This window comes from Dunckerocampus dactyliophorus, chromosome 5 (assembly GCF_027744805.1).
Source record: "Dunckerocampus dactyliophorus isolate RoL2022-P2 chromosome 5, RoL_Ddac_1.1, whole genome shotgun sequence".
In the NCBI taxonomy this organism is placed as follows: Eukaryota; Metazoa; Chordata; class Actinopteri; order Syngnathiformes; family Syngnathidae; genus Dunckerocampus; species Dunckerocampus dactyliophorus.
The window spans coordinates 28,119,166-28,137,669 of NC_072823.1; the positions used below are offsets into that span (position 1 = coordinate 28,119,166).

The 18,504-nt window shown below is 42.4% G+C and overlaps 1 protein-coding gene across 1 annotated transcript; it reads left to right on the forward strand.

The window, feature by feature from the left end:
- The first annotated feature begins 16,866 nt into the window (after window positions 1–16,866).
- Window positions 16,867–18,225, forward strand: aplnr2 (apelin receptor 2). The gene has a single exon (XM_054777023.1). The coding sequence runs from the start codon at window positions 16,873–16,875 to the stop codon at window positions 18,223–18,225; it is 1,353 nt and encodes a 450-aa protein (XP_054632998.1). The 5' UTR covers window positions 16,867–16,872.
- Window positions 18,226–18,504: the final 279 nt, after the last annotated feature.

The following is an 18,504-nucleotide window of genomic DNA, read 5'->3' on the forward strand; positions in this document are numbered from 1 at the left end:
TACCCCGAAGTCAACTGGGATAGACTCCAGCAAACCCGCGACCCTAAAGAGAAGCGGCATAGAAAATGGATGAATGGAATAATAAGTATGCTATATTTTTATGTTTATTCTTGTATCATTCTTGGGAAATTCCTAAAATTTTCTTGCAACTGCTTGTTTTTGCTAAATTTTTATTTATTTTTAAAACATTTCTGGCATAATTTATTACTGTAAAATTGTAATTCTTTCAAAACTAACTTTTTTCCCCCCCCTCTTTAAAATTCCAACTATATTTGATATACACTCTTGCTTGGTAGAATTAGCATTTTGCACATTTGGATCTTAATGAGGTTTTAAGTAGAGCTACAATATGCAAAAGCAAGAAGGGGGAGTGAGACAAAACACTTTGAAAAAGTAATTTATTGAAAACAACAATTAAACTGAAATAGGTTGTTTATCAGCTGATCAAAAGTTTAAGACCACAGGCTATAAAAGCCAAAATCTTCTCAAAATGTTTTCTGTCAGGCATTCACACTGTCATGCCCTCCTGATGGCTAAAGCTAAGAAGCTTTCTCTTTTTGAACGTGGTCGGATTGTGGAGCTGCATAAGCGAGGCCTCTCGTAGCGTGCCATGGCTGCTGAGGTTGGGTGTAGTAAGACATTCTACATTTTTTTAAAGATCTTGATCATGATGGAACAAAAAAAATCACACCTGCACTGAGCCGGAGGATCCGATTGGCTGTCCATCAAGACACGGGGCGGTCTTCCACCCACATTAAGGCCCTTACTGGTGCCGACTGCAGCACAATAACCATCAGACGGCATCTGCGGGAAAAGGGTTTAACAAAACTGCCCGTTTAGACTTTGCCAGGGAGCATCAAACATGGGACATTGAAAGGTGGATAAAAGTTTTATTCTCTGATGAGAATAAATGTAACCTTGACGGTCCAGATGGCTTCCAACGTTACTGGCATGACAAGGAGATCCCACCTGAGATGTTTTCTACCCGGCACAGTGGAGGGGGGGTCCATCATGATCTCGGGTGTTTTTCCATTCAGTGGAACACTGGAGCTTCAGGTGGTGCAGGGTCGTCAAACGGATGCAGATGTTGCAGCGGGCATCCCTCATGACTGAGGGCCCTCGTCTGTGTGGTAACAGCTGGGTTCTTCAACAGGACAACGCTGCAGTTCACAATGCTGGCTTGACCAAGGACTTCTTCAGGGAGAACAACATCACTCTTTTGGACCATCCTGCATGTTCCCCTCATTTAAATCCCATAGAGAACATTTGGGGATGGATGGCAAGGGAAGTTTATAAAAATGGCCATCAGTTCCAGACAGTTGATGCCCTTCATGAAGCCATCTTCACCACTTGGAGCAATGTTCCCACTAGCCTCCTGGTAACGCTCGCATCAAGCATGCCCAAACCCATTTTTGAAGTGATGAACAAGAACGGTGGAGCTACTCATTACTGAGTCCTACTGAGAACATTTTTTCTTCTGGTTTGGAGAGTTTTATTGTTCTTTTTTGAGGGATGGTCTTAAACTTTTGATCAGCTGATAAACAGCCTATTTCACTTTAATTGTTGTTTTCAATAAGTTACTTTTTCAAAATGCTTTTTGTCTCACTCCCCCTTCTTGTTTTTGCATATTGTAGCTCTACATAAAACCTCATTAAGATCCAAATGTGCAAAATGCTAATTCTAGCAATTTTTCAACTGGTCTTAAAATTTTGATCAGAATCGTATATGTAAAGTATATGTGTATACAGTGGTGTGATTTCTTGATTTCTTTTTATGATTTCTTTAATGTTTCAGATCATCAAACAAATGTAAACACAGGAGTCCCTCATTTATTGCGGGGATACGTTCCAAAATTTCCCGCAATAAGTGAATTAGCCAACTTTTTTGAAATGATATATGTTATAAGGCTGTAAAACCTCTCACCATACTCTTTATTCACGTTTCTCAGACAGGCATTTTCTCACATTTCTTTCTTCACTCTCAAAGTTCAAAGTTCGATTGGATTTTAATGATCAACCTTGTAGGTTGAACACAAGAAAATGATTGACTCAGGCATATTTCACTCTTCTGACCGTGCCTCGTCCGGTGTCGTTGGGCTGTAGCGTGTTTGTATCCTTGTTCAAACATATTGCTCCTGGCATAGTATTTTACTCCTCCTCCTCGTCCTTCATGAACCAAAGAGTCATTTACAGTATTTGTAATGGCGCAATCTCATAGGAGAGACAAAAAAAGGGAGTAAAAACACCTCAATTACGTTTAAAAATACAAATGAAATTGATTCTTGCTGTGTTCATTTCAAATTGTCCATTTCATCAAACTAAAATAATTCATATTTTATCTCGGCCAGCGCCTCTCAAAGTTCTCCCATCACACGTTGGCCATTGAGAACTTCTTTAAATTAGCTCAATTGAACAGCAAATAACAGTAACAGTCAGGAGATCGGGAAGACCTGGGTTTGATTCTCCCCTGGGTGTTTCTGTGTGGAGTTTGCATGTTCTCCCCGTGCGTGTGTGGGTTTTCTCCGGGTACTCCGGTTTCCTCCCACATTCCAAAAACATGCATGTTAGGTTAATTGGTGACTCTAAATTGTCCATAGGTATGAATGTGAGTGTGAATGGTTGTTTGTCTATAGTGCCCTGCGATTGGCTGGCGACCACTCCAGGGTGTACCCCGAAGTCAACTGGGATAGACTCCAGCAAACCCGCGACCCTAAAGAGAAGCGGCATAGAAAATGGATGAATGGAATAATAAGTATGCTATATTTTTATGTTTATTCTTGTATCATTCTTGGGAAATTCCTAAAATTTTCTTGCAACTGCTTGTTTTTGCTAAATTTTTATTTATTTTTAAAACATTTCTGGCATAATTTATTACTGTAAAATTGTAATTCTTTCAAAACTAACTTTTTTCCCCCCCCTCTTTAAAATTCCAACTATATTTGATATACACTCTTGCTTGGTAGAATTAGCATTTTGCACATTTGGATCTTAATGAGGTTTTAAGTAGAGCTACAATATGCAAAAGCAAGAAGGGGGAGTGAGACAAAACACTTTGAAAAAGTAATTTATTGAAAACAACAATTAAACTGAAATAGGTTGTTTATCAGCTGATCAAAAGTTTAAGACCACAGGCTATAAAAGCCAAAATCTTCTCAAAATGTTTTCTGTCAGGCATTCACACTGTCATGCCCTCCTGATGGCTAAAGCTAAGAAGCTTTCTCTTTTTGAACGTGGTCGGATTGTGGAGCTGCATAAGCGAGGCCTCTCGTAGCGTGCCATGGCTGCTGAGGTTGGGTGTAGTAAGACATTCTACATTTTTTTAAAGATCTTGATCATGATGGAACAAAAAAAATCACACCTGCACTGAGCCGGAGGATCCGATTGGCTGTCCATCAAGACACGGGGCGGTCTTCCACCCACTTTAAGGCCCTTACTGGTGCCGACTGCAGCACAATAACCATCAGACGGCATCTGCGGGAAAAGGGTTTAACAAAACTGCCCGTTTAGACTTTGCCAGGGAGCATCAAACATGGGACATTGAAAGGTGGATAAAAGTTTTATTCTCTGATGAGAATAAATGTAACCTTGACGGTCCAGATGGCTTCCAACGTTACTGGCATGACAAGGAGATCCCACCTGAGATGTTTTCTACCCGGCACAGTGGAGGGGGGGTCCATCATGATCTCGGGTGTTTTTCCATTCAGTGGAACACTGGAGCTTCAGGTGGTGCAGGGTCGTCAAACGGATGCAGATGTTGCAGCGGGCATCCCTCATGACTGAGGGCCCTCGTCTGTGTGGTAACAGCTGGGTTCTTCAACAGGACAACGCTGCAGTTCACAATGCTGGCTTGACCAAGGACTTCTTCAGGGAGAACAACATCACTCTTTTGGACCATCCTGCATGTTCCCCTCATTTAAATCCCATAGAGAACATTTGGGGATGGATGGCAAGGGAAGTTTATAAAAATGGCCATCAGTTCCAGACAGTTGATGCCCTTCATGAAGCCATCTTCACCACTTGGAGCAATGTTCCCACTAGCCTCCTGGTAACGCTCGCATCAAGCATGCCCAAACCCATTTTTGAAGTGATGAACAAGAACGGTGGAGCTACTCATTACTGAGTCCTACTGAGAACATTTTTTCTTCTGGTTTGGAGAGTTTTATTGTTCTTTTTTGAGGGATGGTCTTAAACTTTTGATCAGCTGATAAACAGCCTATTTCACTTTAATTGTTGTTTTCAATAAGTTACTTTTTCAAAATGCTTTTTGTCTCACTCCCCCTTCTTGTTTTTGCATATTGTAGCTCTACATAAAACCTCATTAAGATCCAAATGTGCAAAATGCTAATTCTAGCAATTTTTCAACTGGTCTTAAAATTTTGATCAGAATCGTATATGTAAAGTATATGTGTATACAGTGGTGTGATTTCTTGATTTCTTTTTATGATTTCTTTAATGTTTCAGATCATCAAACAAATGTAAACACAGGAGTCCCTCATTTATTGCGGGGATACGTTCCAAAATTTCCCGCAATAAGTGAATTAGCCAACTTTTTTGAAATGATATATGTTATAAGGCTGTAAAACCTCTCACCATACTCTTTATTCACGTTTCTCAGACAGGCATTTTCTCACATTTCTTTCTTCACTCTCAAAGTTCAAAGTTCGATTGGATTTTAATGATCAACCTTGTAGGTTGAACACAAGAAAATGATTGACTCAGGCATATTTCACTCTTCTGACCGTGCCTCGTCCGGTGTCGTTGGGCTGTAGCGTGTTTGTATCCTTGTTCAAACATATTGCTCCTGGCATAGTATTTTACTCCTCCTCCTCGTCCTTCATGAACCAAAGAGTCATTTACAGTATTTGTAATGGCGCAATCTCATAGGAGAGACAAAAAAAGGGAGTAAAAACACCTCAATTACGTTTAAAAATACAAATGAAATTGATTCTTGCTGTGTTCATTTCAAATTGTCCATTTCATCAAACTAAAATAATTCATATTTTATCTCGGCCAGCGCCTCTCAAAGTTCTCCCATCACACGTTGGCCATTGAGAACTTCTTTAAATTAGCTCAATTGAACAGCAAATAACAGTAACAGTCAGGAGATCGGGAAGACCTGGGTTTGATTCTCCCCTGGGTGTTTCTGTGTGGAGTTTGCATGTTCTCCCCGTGCGTGTGTGGGTTTTCTCCGGGTACTCCGGTTTCCTCCCACATTCCAAAAACATGCATGTTAGGTTAATTGGAGACTCTAAATTGTCCATAGGTATGAATGTGAGTGTGAATGGTTGTTTGTCTATACTGTATGTGCCCTGCCATTGGCTGGCGACCAGTCCAGGGTGTACCCCGCCTGTCGCCCGAAGTCAGGTGGGATAGGCTCCAGCATACCCGAGCGACCCTAAAGAGGAGAAGCGGTATAGAAAATGGATGGATAGATAACTGATTATGCTGTGTTTATTCTATGGCTCACATGAGTGTGACTGACTCAGAGTAGCACACTCTTCTAGTGAATATATGTAATAGCAATTAATTTGCACTTTCGATGCTAGAGGTCCACATCATGGCTCGTGACTGCCTTTGGGCGGGGCGGACATGTCAACAGCACCTGCCGCTGCTCAGTGGAAACACAAAATGCACAACAATACGTGCTTTCGCCATATTAGAAAACTCCCCAACGACATCAGAAAAAGTCATTTGATTTGTCGCTAGTCGCTTTTGAGAAAATATGTCGCCAAGTTGGCAACACTGCCTATAGCCGCGTAACGTCTAGTAAACAGCAAGGATCACACAAACGCGGCAGTGCTGTGTTGTGTCTACAGATACATTATGCTATGCCTTGAAGTCATTCCATATTTTCTGGCTACGCGCTTGACCAGTCGAGGATACTATGTGTTGACCTCCGTGAACCAAACAAAAGTGTCACTATAGACTGCTACCCACTTCCTCATATGGAGGACCTGTTTGCAGAACTGGCTGGCGCTACACATTACAGCCAAACAGACTTGAGCTCAGCTTACCACCAGTTACCGTTGCATCCAGAAAGCCACAAGCTAACTGCTTTCATAAGACACGATGGCTTGTTCCAGTTCACACGAGTTCCCTTTGGCCTTGCATCTGCACCATCTGCTTTCCAAAAAATGATGCGGACCACACTGAAAGACTTACCAGGAGTCCATAATTACCTGGATGACATCATAGGTCGCTGGAGCTTCAAAAGAGGAACATGATAAGTGTCTACAAGCCGTCCTTAAGTGCTAAAGTGATGCAGGGCTACAAATCAACTTCAGAAAAAGCTCATTTGGCCAGAGCCACATTACCTTCCTGGGCCATGTCATTTCCAAAGAGGGTTTACGCCCTACCATCGCTGAAGCTCCTGCACCGAAAGACATGCCAGCACTTTGTTCACTCTTGGGCTTAACTTCCTGGTTCAGGATTGCTCAGAACTAGCCCACAGGCTGAACTTCACTGGAATGATTCTACAAATGAAAGCTTCACCAAACTGAAACAAATGCTACTGAACAGTCCTGCACTTGTTGTGGATGACCCAAGGCTGCCAACAGTCGTTACACCAGACGCTTCTGATTACGGCTTAGGAGCTGTTCTAACACAGATTCACTCTGACAATGCTGAGCGCATTGTGGCTTTTGCTTCATGCACACTAGCACCTGCTGAAAGAAAATACTCCACCGCAGAAAAAGAGCCCCTAGCCTGTGTGTGGGCTGTTGAGAGATGGAGAACGTACGTCTGGGGACGCAGGTTCACACTCCGAACTGATCATCAGGCCCTGACTACTCTTCTTAACACAAAAGGTATGAACAGAGCAGGAATGAGGATTGCAAGGTGGTCAGCTAGGCTGATGTGTTTCCAATATGATACAGAGTACCGTCCCGGGAACCAAATTGTCCTAGCAGATTGCCTCTCACGTGTTCCCCTATAGAACATTTTACTGACTGAACCTGAACAGGACTTGCTTGTTGATATAGCCGAAATCTCCTCAACTCTCTTTGCACTACCACTTGCCGGCTTTAAAGCTGAGTCGGAGGACTGCTCCGAACTCGATCTACTGCGACAAGTTCTTCAGTACGAAAAGGTCTCTTCCCATTGAGTTACAGCCCTACTTCTTAATGAGCCATGAACTTGCAGTTGACTCCCCTCTGATTTTCCGTGGCACACGGGTGGTTGTCCCCAAGTCAACCCGCGAGAGTATATCGAGGAAAAGGCTTCTTGAGACGTCATCTGTACTTCTGTGAAGAAGGTGTCGGACGTTTCGCTCCTCATCCGAAGAGCTTCGTCAGCGAACTAATAAGTGCTGGTAGCCTAGGCCTTAAATACAGTAAGAGTGGGCGGAATTGGTGTGCCAACACCCTCCTCCTATTGGTTCCTTACACTAAGCCTGGGCGGAGTAGTGGTATAATCCTTTCCTGCTATTAACACCTCCGATAAAAGGGAAGTGTCGCTCCCTGAGTTGGGTATGAACGACTCTGATACTGGCTCGTTAGCATCTATTGTTCTGGCTCGGCCCTGGCTTCACCTCATTTGCAAGACTAAGAGCTGTGGGTTTTGGTCTCAGTAACCTGCTGAACACAGGGTCCAAATTAAACCTCAAACCACCATTCCGATTCAATGATGGGTTCTGTTGTTTGACAAAAATAGCTTCCTTAACTCCTCTTTAAACGTCCGACACCTTCTTCACAGAAGTACAGATGACGTCTCAAGAAGCCTTTTCCTCGATGGACAACTCCTGTACAACTGAGAGCCTACACAGAGAGTATAGTACAACTGGCACATGAGGGTCACCAAGGCATAGTGCGCACCAAGCAACGCCTTAGAGAGCTTTACTGGTGGCCAAACATGGACAACCTAGTTCACACTGTCCTCTCCTCGTGCACAGTATGCCGGTCATGTGATAAAATTACCAAAGCCTCGCCTGCCTGTAATCCCTGTGCTATTACAACTGCTATTGTGCTATCACAACTGATTACGGTCCACAGTTCACTTCTGACTTCCTGAAAGAAAGAGGAATTAAACACATCAGAACAAGCGTGTACCATCCACAAGCAAACGGATGTGTTGAAAGATTCAACAGAGTGCTCAAGGACTGGATCCAAGGAGCACAAGCAGCTCAGAAACCTTGGAAGCCAACAGAAACTGTCATGCTCCAAAACTATAGAGCTACGCCCCATGCCACAACCAACGAGTCTCCTTTCCAGCTGCTCAGGGGAAGACATATGAGAACCAAGCTTCACATACTGCCAGACCGTGACCAAACAGGGAAATACAAGAAAGTGAGGTCCAGAGTAGCTCGGCAACAAACTAAAAGTAAGAGTTATACGGACATAATTATTGTATTATTAAGTATTATTGTGAAAGAAACTGGAAGCTGATGTTACATGTTTTGAAATGTGAATTACTTACAGTTGCGCTATTGCTAAGCGCTGTTCTAAATGTGCATAGAGGATGTAATGTTACGAGTAATGGGGTAGATGTTGTGTCTACAGATACATCATGCTATGCCTTGAAGTACCTCCATATTTATACTGCTACATGCTTGAACAGTAGACGGCACTGTTATCACTGCTTGTGATTAAAGTTTATAAAGAGTTAATAGGCCTGCTTAATTCTACACCACCAACAGAACGTGCTGAATGAAGGAGATTGATTGACAATGGTCTACAGCCAATCAGAATGCAAAAACACAATGGGCGGGATCTCCCTTAGCCAATCAGGACTGTTGTGGATCTAGATTTAGCCGGCTACACATACTGAGACAAGGGGGTATTCTGCAAAGCGAGTTTAGATTGTCATGGAGCTGTGTTGAGTGGAAAGCCGGACTTGCGTGTTCAGTGAAGGTAGCTCTCTTTAAAAGCGGCTATATCACCATGGTAACTTAGGCTAAGCTCATAGCTTGGCCGGGACCAGGTTATGTCCAGACTTTCAGCATAAAACGGGCTATGAAAACGCCACTGTTTCACAATTTAACTACTTCGTAGATTGCGTCACCATTTATTGAGAACCTACGAGACTCCTGAGGGGACATGGAGAATAAATTTTAAAAAGAGCATGTTATGAATGGCCGAGGCCGTGATTTTAGGAATCCAATAATGCAGAGTCAAGTCCGTGTAACAAAAAGTATTTTAATACAAAAATGGAAAATGAAAGTACAAAACAAACACAGGAAGAAAAGTACGAACGAAAATACCTCCGGACCAAGTCACGGGAATAATAACTGAAAACACTGCTAGCACGGAAAACTAAGCATGGAAAAACACTGGAATATAACAAAAAGGCTGCTAACAAAGACGAGCAGAAGTACCAACAATAACGGCTACTGCAGAAGAACGTCAAGCAGGCAGGGTGGTGCTTACAATGTAGAAGAGCGTGGGTCAGAAAGCCAAAAACGCAATGCAACGAGAATGCTGGAGTGAGCATGACAAGGTGTAGCAAAGGGTAACAATCTGGCACTGAACCTAGCATTGCACACAGCTTAAATAGCACTCCTTAATGAGGCACAGGTGAGGATGATCAGCTCATCAGGAGTGTCAGGGATGTGCTGCAAGAGAAGACAGAGAGGTGGCAGTGCCGCAGCACACAATCCTGACAGAGCATTCCCTGATGATATTATCCATCTATAAGCGAGATAGATTTTCAACCGAGGCAACACGCTAGATAGGCTCACGCGAGCACCAGGGATAAAATGCAATATGAAATATTAATAATTAATAATGTGTACATTTCACAGGAGTCCTTGCATGAGTACTCAGCCCGTTACTCATCTTACATGACAATATTTGCTGGAGGAATAAACACTCTGAGGCAATCAATCAATGAACTGCATTAAAACACTACTTTTATTATAAAAAGGAAACAACAATTTAAAAAAAAGTCACACGCAAAACACTGGCATCTAGTGGTCACAACGAGATACAGCAGATTAAAACATTTCATGAAACTGTAACATGAAAAACGATGTTCATCCAATGTATTTATTTTTTAAATGGATAAATGTTAATATGTCAAAGTTGTGCATTGTTGAGCGTTGATAAATGAAAAGACTAGTAGGGTGTAGTTTTTATAATAATCAGTGTTAACGTGCGCATTCACACGCTGCATGCTAGCATGCCAGCAGTCCTCCCTCGCTGTATTGGTGGCGACAGTGTTGCTTTTAGCAGTCATACTCTTATGGGAACTGCTCATAACGCTCCATAATAATTCTGTTCTCGTTTTTTGTAAAATACACTGGTTGCTATCGCTTCACGTTTCAGCGGAAGTAGAATCATATGCTTTCATGTGAACGCGCACTTAGCACAAAGTCGAAAACATGACTTGACAACGTAAGTTGACAACTACCGTCGCTGCACCAATTAAGTTGGATTGCGGATGTTAGGTTTTGTTGAGTTGCATCTTGAGCACAAAGCCTGGTTTTGTTCATCCACTTTCGCCGCATACCCCCAATGTGGAGGGACGCCATCTTTACTCCAGCACACGTGTCAGCTCTCACAGGAGTACACAAGAGCAGTAGTAAATACAATAACAGACACATACAACAGAGCACCGATAGATCGCTCTAATACACCACAAGGACGCAGAACACAATGCATGTCCATACGCTGTTTAAAAAAAACATGCAAAATTGTACATTAAAAAAATCCGCAAAAGAGCGAGTCTGCAAAAGGTGAACCGCGATGTAGCGAAGCAACAATGTATTAGTCAATGACAACACAACTGAACACAAAATGCAGTTTTTAAATGAAACTTTTTATTATTAAGGGAGAAAAAAAAACACATGACCCTGTGTGAAAAAGTGATTGCCCCCTAAACCTAATAACTGGTTGGCCACCCTTAGCAGCAACAACTGCAATCAAGCGTTTGTGATAACTTGCAATGAGTCTCTTACACGCTGTGGAGGAATTTTGGCCCACTCATCTTTGCAGAATTGTTGTCATTCAGCCACATTGGAGGCTTTTCCAGCATGAAGCGCCTTTTTAAGGTCATGCCACAGCATCTCAATAGGATTCAGGTCAGGACTTTGACTACGACCACATTAAAAATTGGATTTAAACAAAAAAATCCGCATTGGGCATCATACCAAACTGGGCATCAAACCCGGCACACTGCAGGGTGCAGAATGGTCTACATCCGGTCGGCCTATTTTTCGGCCGTCACATGTTAGGCATGTGTAATCTACGCCATCCGTCCACTCCCATAAACATTATTAAGCGTTTGCTAGGAAGATATGTTTGGATGGATGGTATTTCCCTGTTTAGAAAGAAAAACTGAATCCTCTAGAATAATCCATTATTGCACTCTACTTATGGTTGTTTACATTGAAATATAACTGCGTTTTCTATTCACAACCAACCTCTAAGACGCGCGCGTGCGCAATTTCGCACTGATCTTGTGTTCTCAGCGCACAAGAAGTCCTTGCTGCGCAGCAAAATAAAATAACAACCTGAAATGTAAATAAATTTATTCTGTACCATTTTGCAATGCAACTCCGTGAGTGACAGGCGACTACAACACAAAGACGAACACTGTCCAGCCAATAATGAGAGCCTGTTGGTACGTATTTACTTACGCAGCCGATCAATTATTTACCAGCGCGTTCCTTACCGTAGTACATGCCGCTGTTAGCAGGTTAGCGTATAGCTACTGGGGAAGGGGAGCTAAATGCTGCTTGCTAACCCCGTATAATAGTGAAACAAGCGGGCAGTGCCACAGCCACGCACCAAGCTAAAGTAAAAAAAAAAGAAAAGTCCTCTAAGGTGTACTGGCTGTCAGAGTATGTGAGTACAAAAGAACAAGAGTTGAATATGGATGAGATTTTTTCTTTTTCAAATGAGGGCTGCTTTGACCCAGTTTTCTGAGTGAAAAGTGTGGACTAAATAAGTGGCGTGCTTTTATTTTGATGACTGGATTTACAGGTTACAGGAAGTGTTACGCCAAGTTTGCACGAGTGATGCGGAAGGGATCAGAAGGTAGTTGTTTCTTTCAGTTGAGTTTTTTTTATTATTTTTATTTAGACAAAAGTAAACATATACAGCAAATGTATCATCACTTTCACGTACATTTCCAGGATGAAATAGGACCAGAACAGGCTGCTGCAAAACAGAAAGGAAATAAGGAAATAACAGTAGACATAATTAACAAAGTAAATGGTAAAAAAGAAAAGAAATGGAAAATGAAATGATAAACTAGGTGTTTCCTGCAAGATTTAGATCATTCATTGGATGAGATCGCTCCACGGCTTGTTTTGTCTGAGGTGGACCAAAATGAAAGCTACTTTGTGAAATACGCCGTGCTGACCTTTTGAACACACTCATGTACAAAACACCACAGAATGGAAGTTGGACTACCTCAAGTTCTTAGGTTTTGGACGGGTGTGACACTACAAGCGTGCACGTCTGATGGCGCTCACAGAGATCCAAGGAATGCTCAGGTCGTTTGTTTGTATGCTCAGACACTTGAAAAATTAGAGGGACCATTGTTCACAAGCACCTTCATGATGGGCCTGCATTGATACGCCCTCATGCTTCTTGCTAGTTGTTAGCACGCGAGCCATCAACATTGTTTGTGGGGTTTGGGTCAGAGGTTAACAACTGGTAGCAGGTCCATTCAAAATTTTCGCAGGGATTTTTCTAGTTTCCTTCTACACACCATGTGTGTTCGTGTGTACATTCACTAGCAAGCGAAAAGACCGGAATGTATCCGGAAACATCTGTTCCCATAACAACAGCTTGATGGCAGCGTGACCTCTCCCCCCCCACGTGGAAACATGTACTTCCTGTTTACCGCCGGACCATCTTGTGTGTTTACACTGTAACCCCATGCTGACCTACACAGTAGTCTAGCAGTCATCCATCAAGCACTGCACCCAACAATGAATATGTGCATCCTTCCTCAAGTTATTGACAAAAACTCATCATTTCAAATGGGCATGTGACAATAAACGTATTATTTTTTATCACAGAAATTTAGCTCACAGCAACATTTTTCATCTTTAAAGATGTGTACATTTTTGTTATTTTTATCATTTTTGAAAACCTTGGTTAAAAATGCATAGTTAAGAAATCATTTTTAAAGGAGTGTACATTGTTTTTATTGTTTGCTTCCATCCATCCATTTTCTATGCCGCTTCTCCTCATTAGGATTGCGGTGGTATGCTGGAGCCTATCCCAGCTGACTTCAGGCGACAGGCGGGGTACACCCTGGACTGGTCTGTTGTTATTGTTATTTTATATTATTAATTGTACATTAAAAAATGCCAATAATTATAATATTTGTATAATAAAAAAAATATTTTATACTTGGTTTTTTTTTATATTATTCTTGGTGTTTGTAGTACTGGTGAAATACAGGTTAAATTAAAATATATACATATTTAAATGCCAAAAATAATTCAAATGAACCATCTTGTCTAATATATAATTTTTAAAGTGGTGAAGATTTATATAATTTTCCTTTTAAAAAAATTGGCTAAATAAAGGTTAAATTTTTTTTTTTAATAATTAAATGCCCCCAAGAAAATAATAAAATGTAAGTATCTTTTTCCTAAAGCTTTTTTTTTTAAATAATTTTTTTTAATAATTAATTTTTGGGCATTTTATAAAAATGCCCCAAAAAACAAATGTACAGCTTTTTATATATAGTTGGTGTCCATTTTCAGTATTACTTTTTTGTAATTTTTAATTTTTAAAAATAATACTAGTAGAATGAGATCAAATATTTTTTAAGGCTGTGTGCCTTTCTATTAAAAAAAATGTAATGTTTGTTTAATCTTTAATAAAAGTCAAAATGTCAAGAAAAAAAAGCAAAAGCAAAATTTTCCAGCATGAAGCGCCTTTTTAAGGTCATGCCACAGCATCTCAATAGGATTCAGGTCAGGACTTTGACTAGGCCACTCCAAAGTCTTCATTTTGTTTTTCTTCAGCCATTCAGAGGTGGACTTGCTGGTGTGTTTTGGATCATTGTCCTGCTGCAGAACCCAAGTTGCTTTCAGCTTGAGGTCACCAACAGATGGTCAGACATTCTCCTTCAGGATTTTTTGGTAGACAGCAGAATTCATGGTTCCATTTATCACAGCAAGTCTTCCAGGTCCTGAAGCAGCAAAACAGCCCCAGACCATCACACTACCACCACCATATTTTACTGTTGGTGTGATGTTCTTTTTCTGAAATGCGGCGTTACTTTTATACCAGATGTAATGGGACACACACCTTCCAAAAAGTGTAACTTTTGTATTTTCCCAAAGGTCTTGGGGATCATCAAGATGTTTTCTGGCAAAATTGAGATAAGCCTTAATGTTCTTTTTGTTCAGCAGTGGTTTTGGTCTTGGAACTCTGCCATGCAGGCCGTTTTTGCCCAGTGTCTTTCTTATGGTGGAGTCATGAACACTGACCTTAACTGAGGCAAGTGAGGCCTGCAGTTCTTTGCATGTTGTTGTGGGGTCTTTTGTGACCTCTTGGATGAGTCGTCGCTGTGCTCTCGGGGTCATTTTGGTTAGTCGGCCGCTCCGGGGAAGGTTCACCACTGTTTTCACCATGTTTTTGCCATTTGTGGATAATTGCTCTCACTGCGGTTTGCTGGAGTCCCAAAGCTTTAGAAATGGCTTTATGACCTTTTCCAGACTGATAGGCCTCAATTAATCTCAGTTAAGGCAATCACTTTTTCACACAATTAATAAAAAAGTTTCATTTAAAAACTACATAGTTGTGTTGTCAATGATTAATATTTAAATGTGTTTGATGATTTGAAACATTTAAGTGTGACAAGCATGCAAAAAAAAAAAGAAATCAGGAAGGGGGCCAACACTTTTTCACACCACTGTACATACAGTATATACTGTGATATATATATAAAGTATATATATTTGCATGTTACTGCTTCTGTGCTACAAAAGCTCAGTTACAAGTATGCACACACAATAGGGGTGTGTGTGTGCGTGTGTGTGGTTGGCTTGCATTTGTGTGTTTTGGAGAGGGACAAATAAAAGCGTTTCGACAAACATTTGTGTATCCGTACATTCACTAGGACTCATAGAATTGAAGTATAGCCTTTAGCATCTGTGTGTGTCTGCAAGCAGAAGAGGGGAGGAGAATAAGGGGACACCATTGTCTCTCCGAGGGGGTATGTATGTGTTTGGGGTTTGTGTGTTTGCAGGTCTCGTAACACTCTACTGGTGTGGTCTGCTGTGAGAACAAGTGAAAGGAGAGAGGTTATTGGGGGGGGGGGATAGCTTATATATAACTAAGAAGACACTTTCCTCACCATGCAGATTTAACAAGACGGAAGCTCACGACAGTGGACTTGGTTTTAATTAACGCTGATGCACTGACTGCAGGTATGTGACTTTAGCCAATGTGCATGCTTTGGTGGTTTCAGTCCTATGCATATATCGCGTCGATATTGTGCTTTCAAATTGCTACTTATTGCAAAATTCTGTTTTAAAGTGCACCCTGACATCCTAACATTTCGATCAGCTGATGTAGGAATCACTCGACTGTGTTCCATATTGCTTTTTTGGGAGATTCCACAATTAAAGAGGGCCCAAATAAGAATTTGTGAACCTCTGCCAAGACCTATCAAGATCTTGATAGAAAAAAGAAGGTTAAAATGGTGATCCAATTACAATAACATATATGGGCATAATAAGTACAACAAATAATCAAATTTTGTGACATTTTCGGCAGCTGTAAGCACGTAAATTTTAGTTTACATGTTTATTTTAAATGTATGGCAATTTAACACATTCCAAAGGTCTTTACAGCAAGGCATCATAGGCGTTAACTGGAGAACCACGTGACTTCTCCCAGCCAATCAGAGAAGACAGTTAAAATAATAATAACACATGTTAGAATTAAATATAATTATTGGGATATTATCATCATTATACACTCTACATCATGGTGAGGGGTAAAGATTTTTTTTAACTATTTGCTTGGGTTTACGTTCCATATGATTCATAGCTGCAGTACTCCTTCACCCCCCCCCCCCCCCCCCCCCTGCAAGTAGTGCCGTCAAACCACTTTCTATTTAAGTTACCATAAAAAACTCATTACAATAATACTTTGTTTATCACGGTTAATTGGTTCCAGATAGCACGTGATAAGGGGATTAGAAAACCTGTTTACAAGCTTCTAAATATGTGTTTTTTTAACATTATTAAAGCCCTCTGAACCTGAAATAACACCCCTATAGTCACTTTTACACTTGCATTGACCAATATAGTAGCTATAATAAGAGAAAATAAGCAAATTAAGACATAAATAAGACTCATGCTTGCGTGTGTTTCTGTTAATGTGTTCCTGTGCTGAGTAGGGGGTGGACAGGACGTTAGGGGTTTAGAGTTGAGTTTTAGCTAAGGCCACAACATTAGCTTGTGTTAGGAATTATTGTGCTTGTTGTGAGACAATTTGAACCTGCAATAAAAGCCTGTTGTTCCAGTGATCAAGTCTGGTGCTTGTGTGTCTCACCCAACATTACAGTAACATTACTATCACCTGGTGACCAGTGTAGAATACTACATATCATCACGTCTTTGAATGCATCTTCTGAATGGTTTATAGTTGTATTTTACTTCATTTAGCCCTTTTTATGCATGACAATGCTTCATTTAGGCAAAACATAAGTATGCACATTTTTGACTGATAATACTAATGAATATACTTTTCAAAGCTGTGAAATTCACAGCACAAGGTGCTGATATTTACAAGTATTCTAACACTGAGCCTTTCTTTACTTTTCTAGATAGCACATCAAAGCCAAAGAGGACGAAAAACGAATCAGCGCTTTTCAGATTTTGGGATTACCATCACACTGTTGGTAGCTGTCGAGCTGTTCCAATGATTTGGATGGAAAAGTCTTTTAAATAAAGCCCAACATGTCAGACGTAGACTTCCTGACCGCCCCTTCACCTTCTCCTGCTGCTCTCCTCTTCCAATGTGACTACACCGACTGGTCCCCCTCCTTGTCCATCATCCCGTCCATATACCTGATGGCCTTTGTGGTAGGCTGCCTCGGCAATGGGCTAGTGCTCTGGGCCTACCTGGACCGAGCCGAAGGGAGGAGGTCCCCGGAGAAGAGCGCTGGGAGGTTGTGTTGCCAGCAGGGCGGCGCTGTATCAGCTCAGAGTGTTGTACAGAGGAAGAAAAAGGAGGAGAAGTGCGGACGAAGCCGCAGATTCTCCTCCAGTGCCTCCTCCATGCCACGTCCTTCCCGGTCCCTAACAGACTCCCTCATAGCTAGCTTAGCTTTAGCGGACCTCTGCTTCCTGGTGACCCTGCCACTGTGGGCGGCCTACACGGGTCTGGGCTACCACTGGCCGTTCGGGCAAGGCCTCTGCCAGCTCAGCAGCTTCCTCACCGCCCTCAACATGTACGCCAGCGTGTTCAGTTTGAGCATGCTCAGTGTAGAGCGCTACTGGGTCCTGACTGGACGCCGGCACTCTGGCACCCCACCGGCCCCGTTGAGCTGCCCCAGTCGGGCATTGTGGGTGCTTGGAGGGACGTGGGTACTGGCGGGGGTGCTGGCACTTCCTGGTTTGCTTTTGCGGTCCGTCCAGGAGGTGGAGGAGGAGTTCCATGTGGAGGAGTCGGGTTCTGTGGCGTACTTGTGCCAGATGGACTACTCCATGCTGACTGGCTCTGAGCTGGACGACGATGAAAGAGAGGCAGCCGAGATGTGGTGGGCGGCGGCGCTGAGCCTAAAGTCCACGCTTGTGGGCTTCCTGCTTCCTCTCGTGGTTTTGCTGGTGTGCTACTGCTCCCTGGCCCGCCTCCTGAGCAGACATTTCGGACAGGGGCCTCGACCCGACCGCCGGCGCCAGCGCAGACTCCTCAGGGTCATTGTGACCCTGGTGATGGCCTTCTTCCTCTGCTGGCTGCCTCTGCATGTCAACAAGACCTTATCCCTGTTGCTGGAGTTTGGATTGCTCCCATACTCTTGCATCTTAGACCAGGTCCTCCTGGCGGCGCACCCCTACGTCACCTGTGTCGCCTACCTGAACTCCTGCCTCAACCCGCTCCTCTACGCTGCATGTGACCCGTCCTTCCGAAAAAAATGCAGGAGGACTCTTAAGATGCTGATGTGCAAGATGGGCTGCAGGAAAGATGGGCGGGGAATGGAGGTGAAGACGGAGGCGCCGAGGGAAGAAGAGAGCTCGGGCTTGCCCACGAGGACACGGGAGGAGACGGCAGATAGGACACAGGAGGCTGACATGATCACTGAGGGGTGAGACGGCACGGATGCAGGGTGGCGTACGTCCATACTGCCTAGAGCCCAGACTTAAATGCAATGGGGCGGTGACCTGAAGTGGGGTTGTTTGCAGTTTGACTCATTTGGAGCTCTCCTTGTGCAAACTGACAGATGACATGTTGATTTACTTAGTACAAATATCCTCCTGAGAACCAAACAAATAGAAGTTGCAAGTGTTGTGAGTTTTTTTGCATTAAATAATTGAAAAAACATATGCCACACTAGTTTTTTTGGCAGTGTGTGTTTATGTCTTGCATAT

What these genes read in the sequence shown, in the direction of transcription:
- aplnr2 (XM_054777023.1), top strand. Translation starts at nt 16,873, where the DNA reads ATGTCAGACGTAGACTTCCTGACCGCCCCTTCACCTTCTCCTGCTGCT.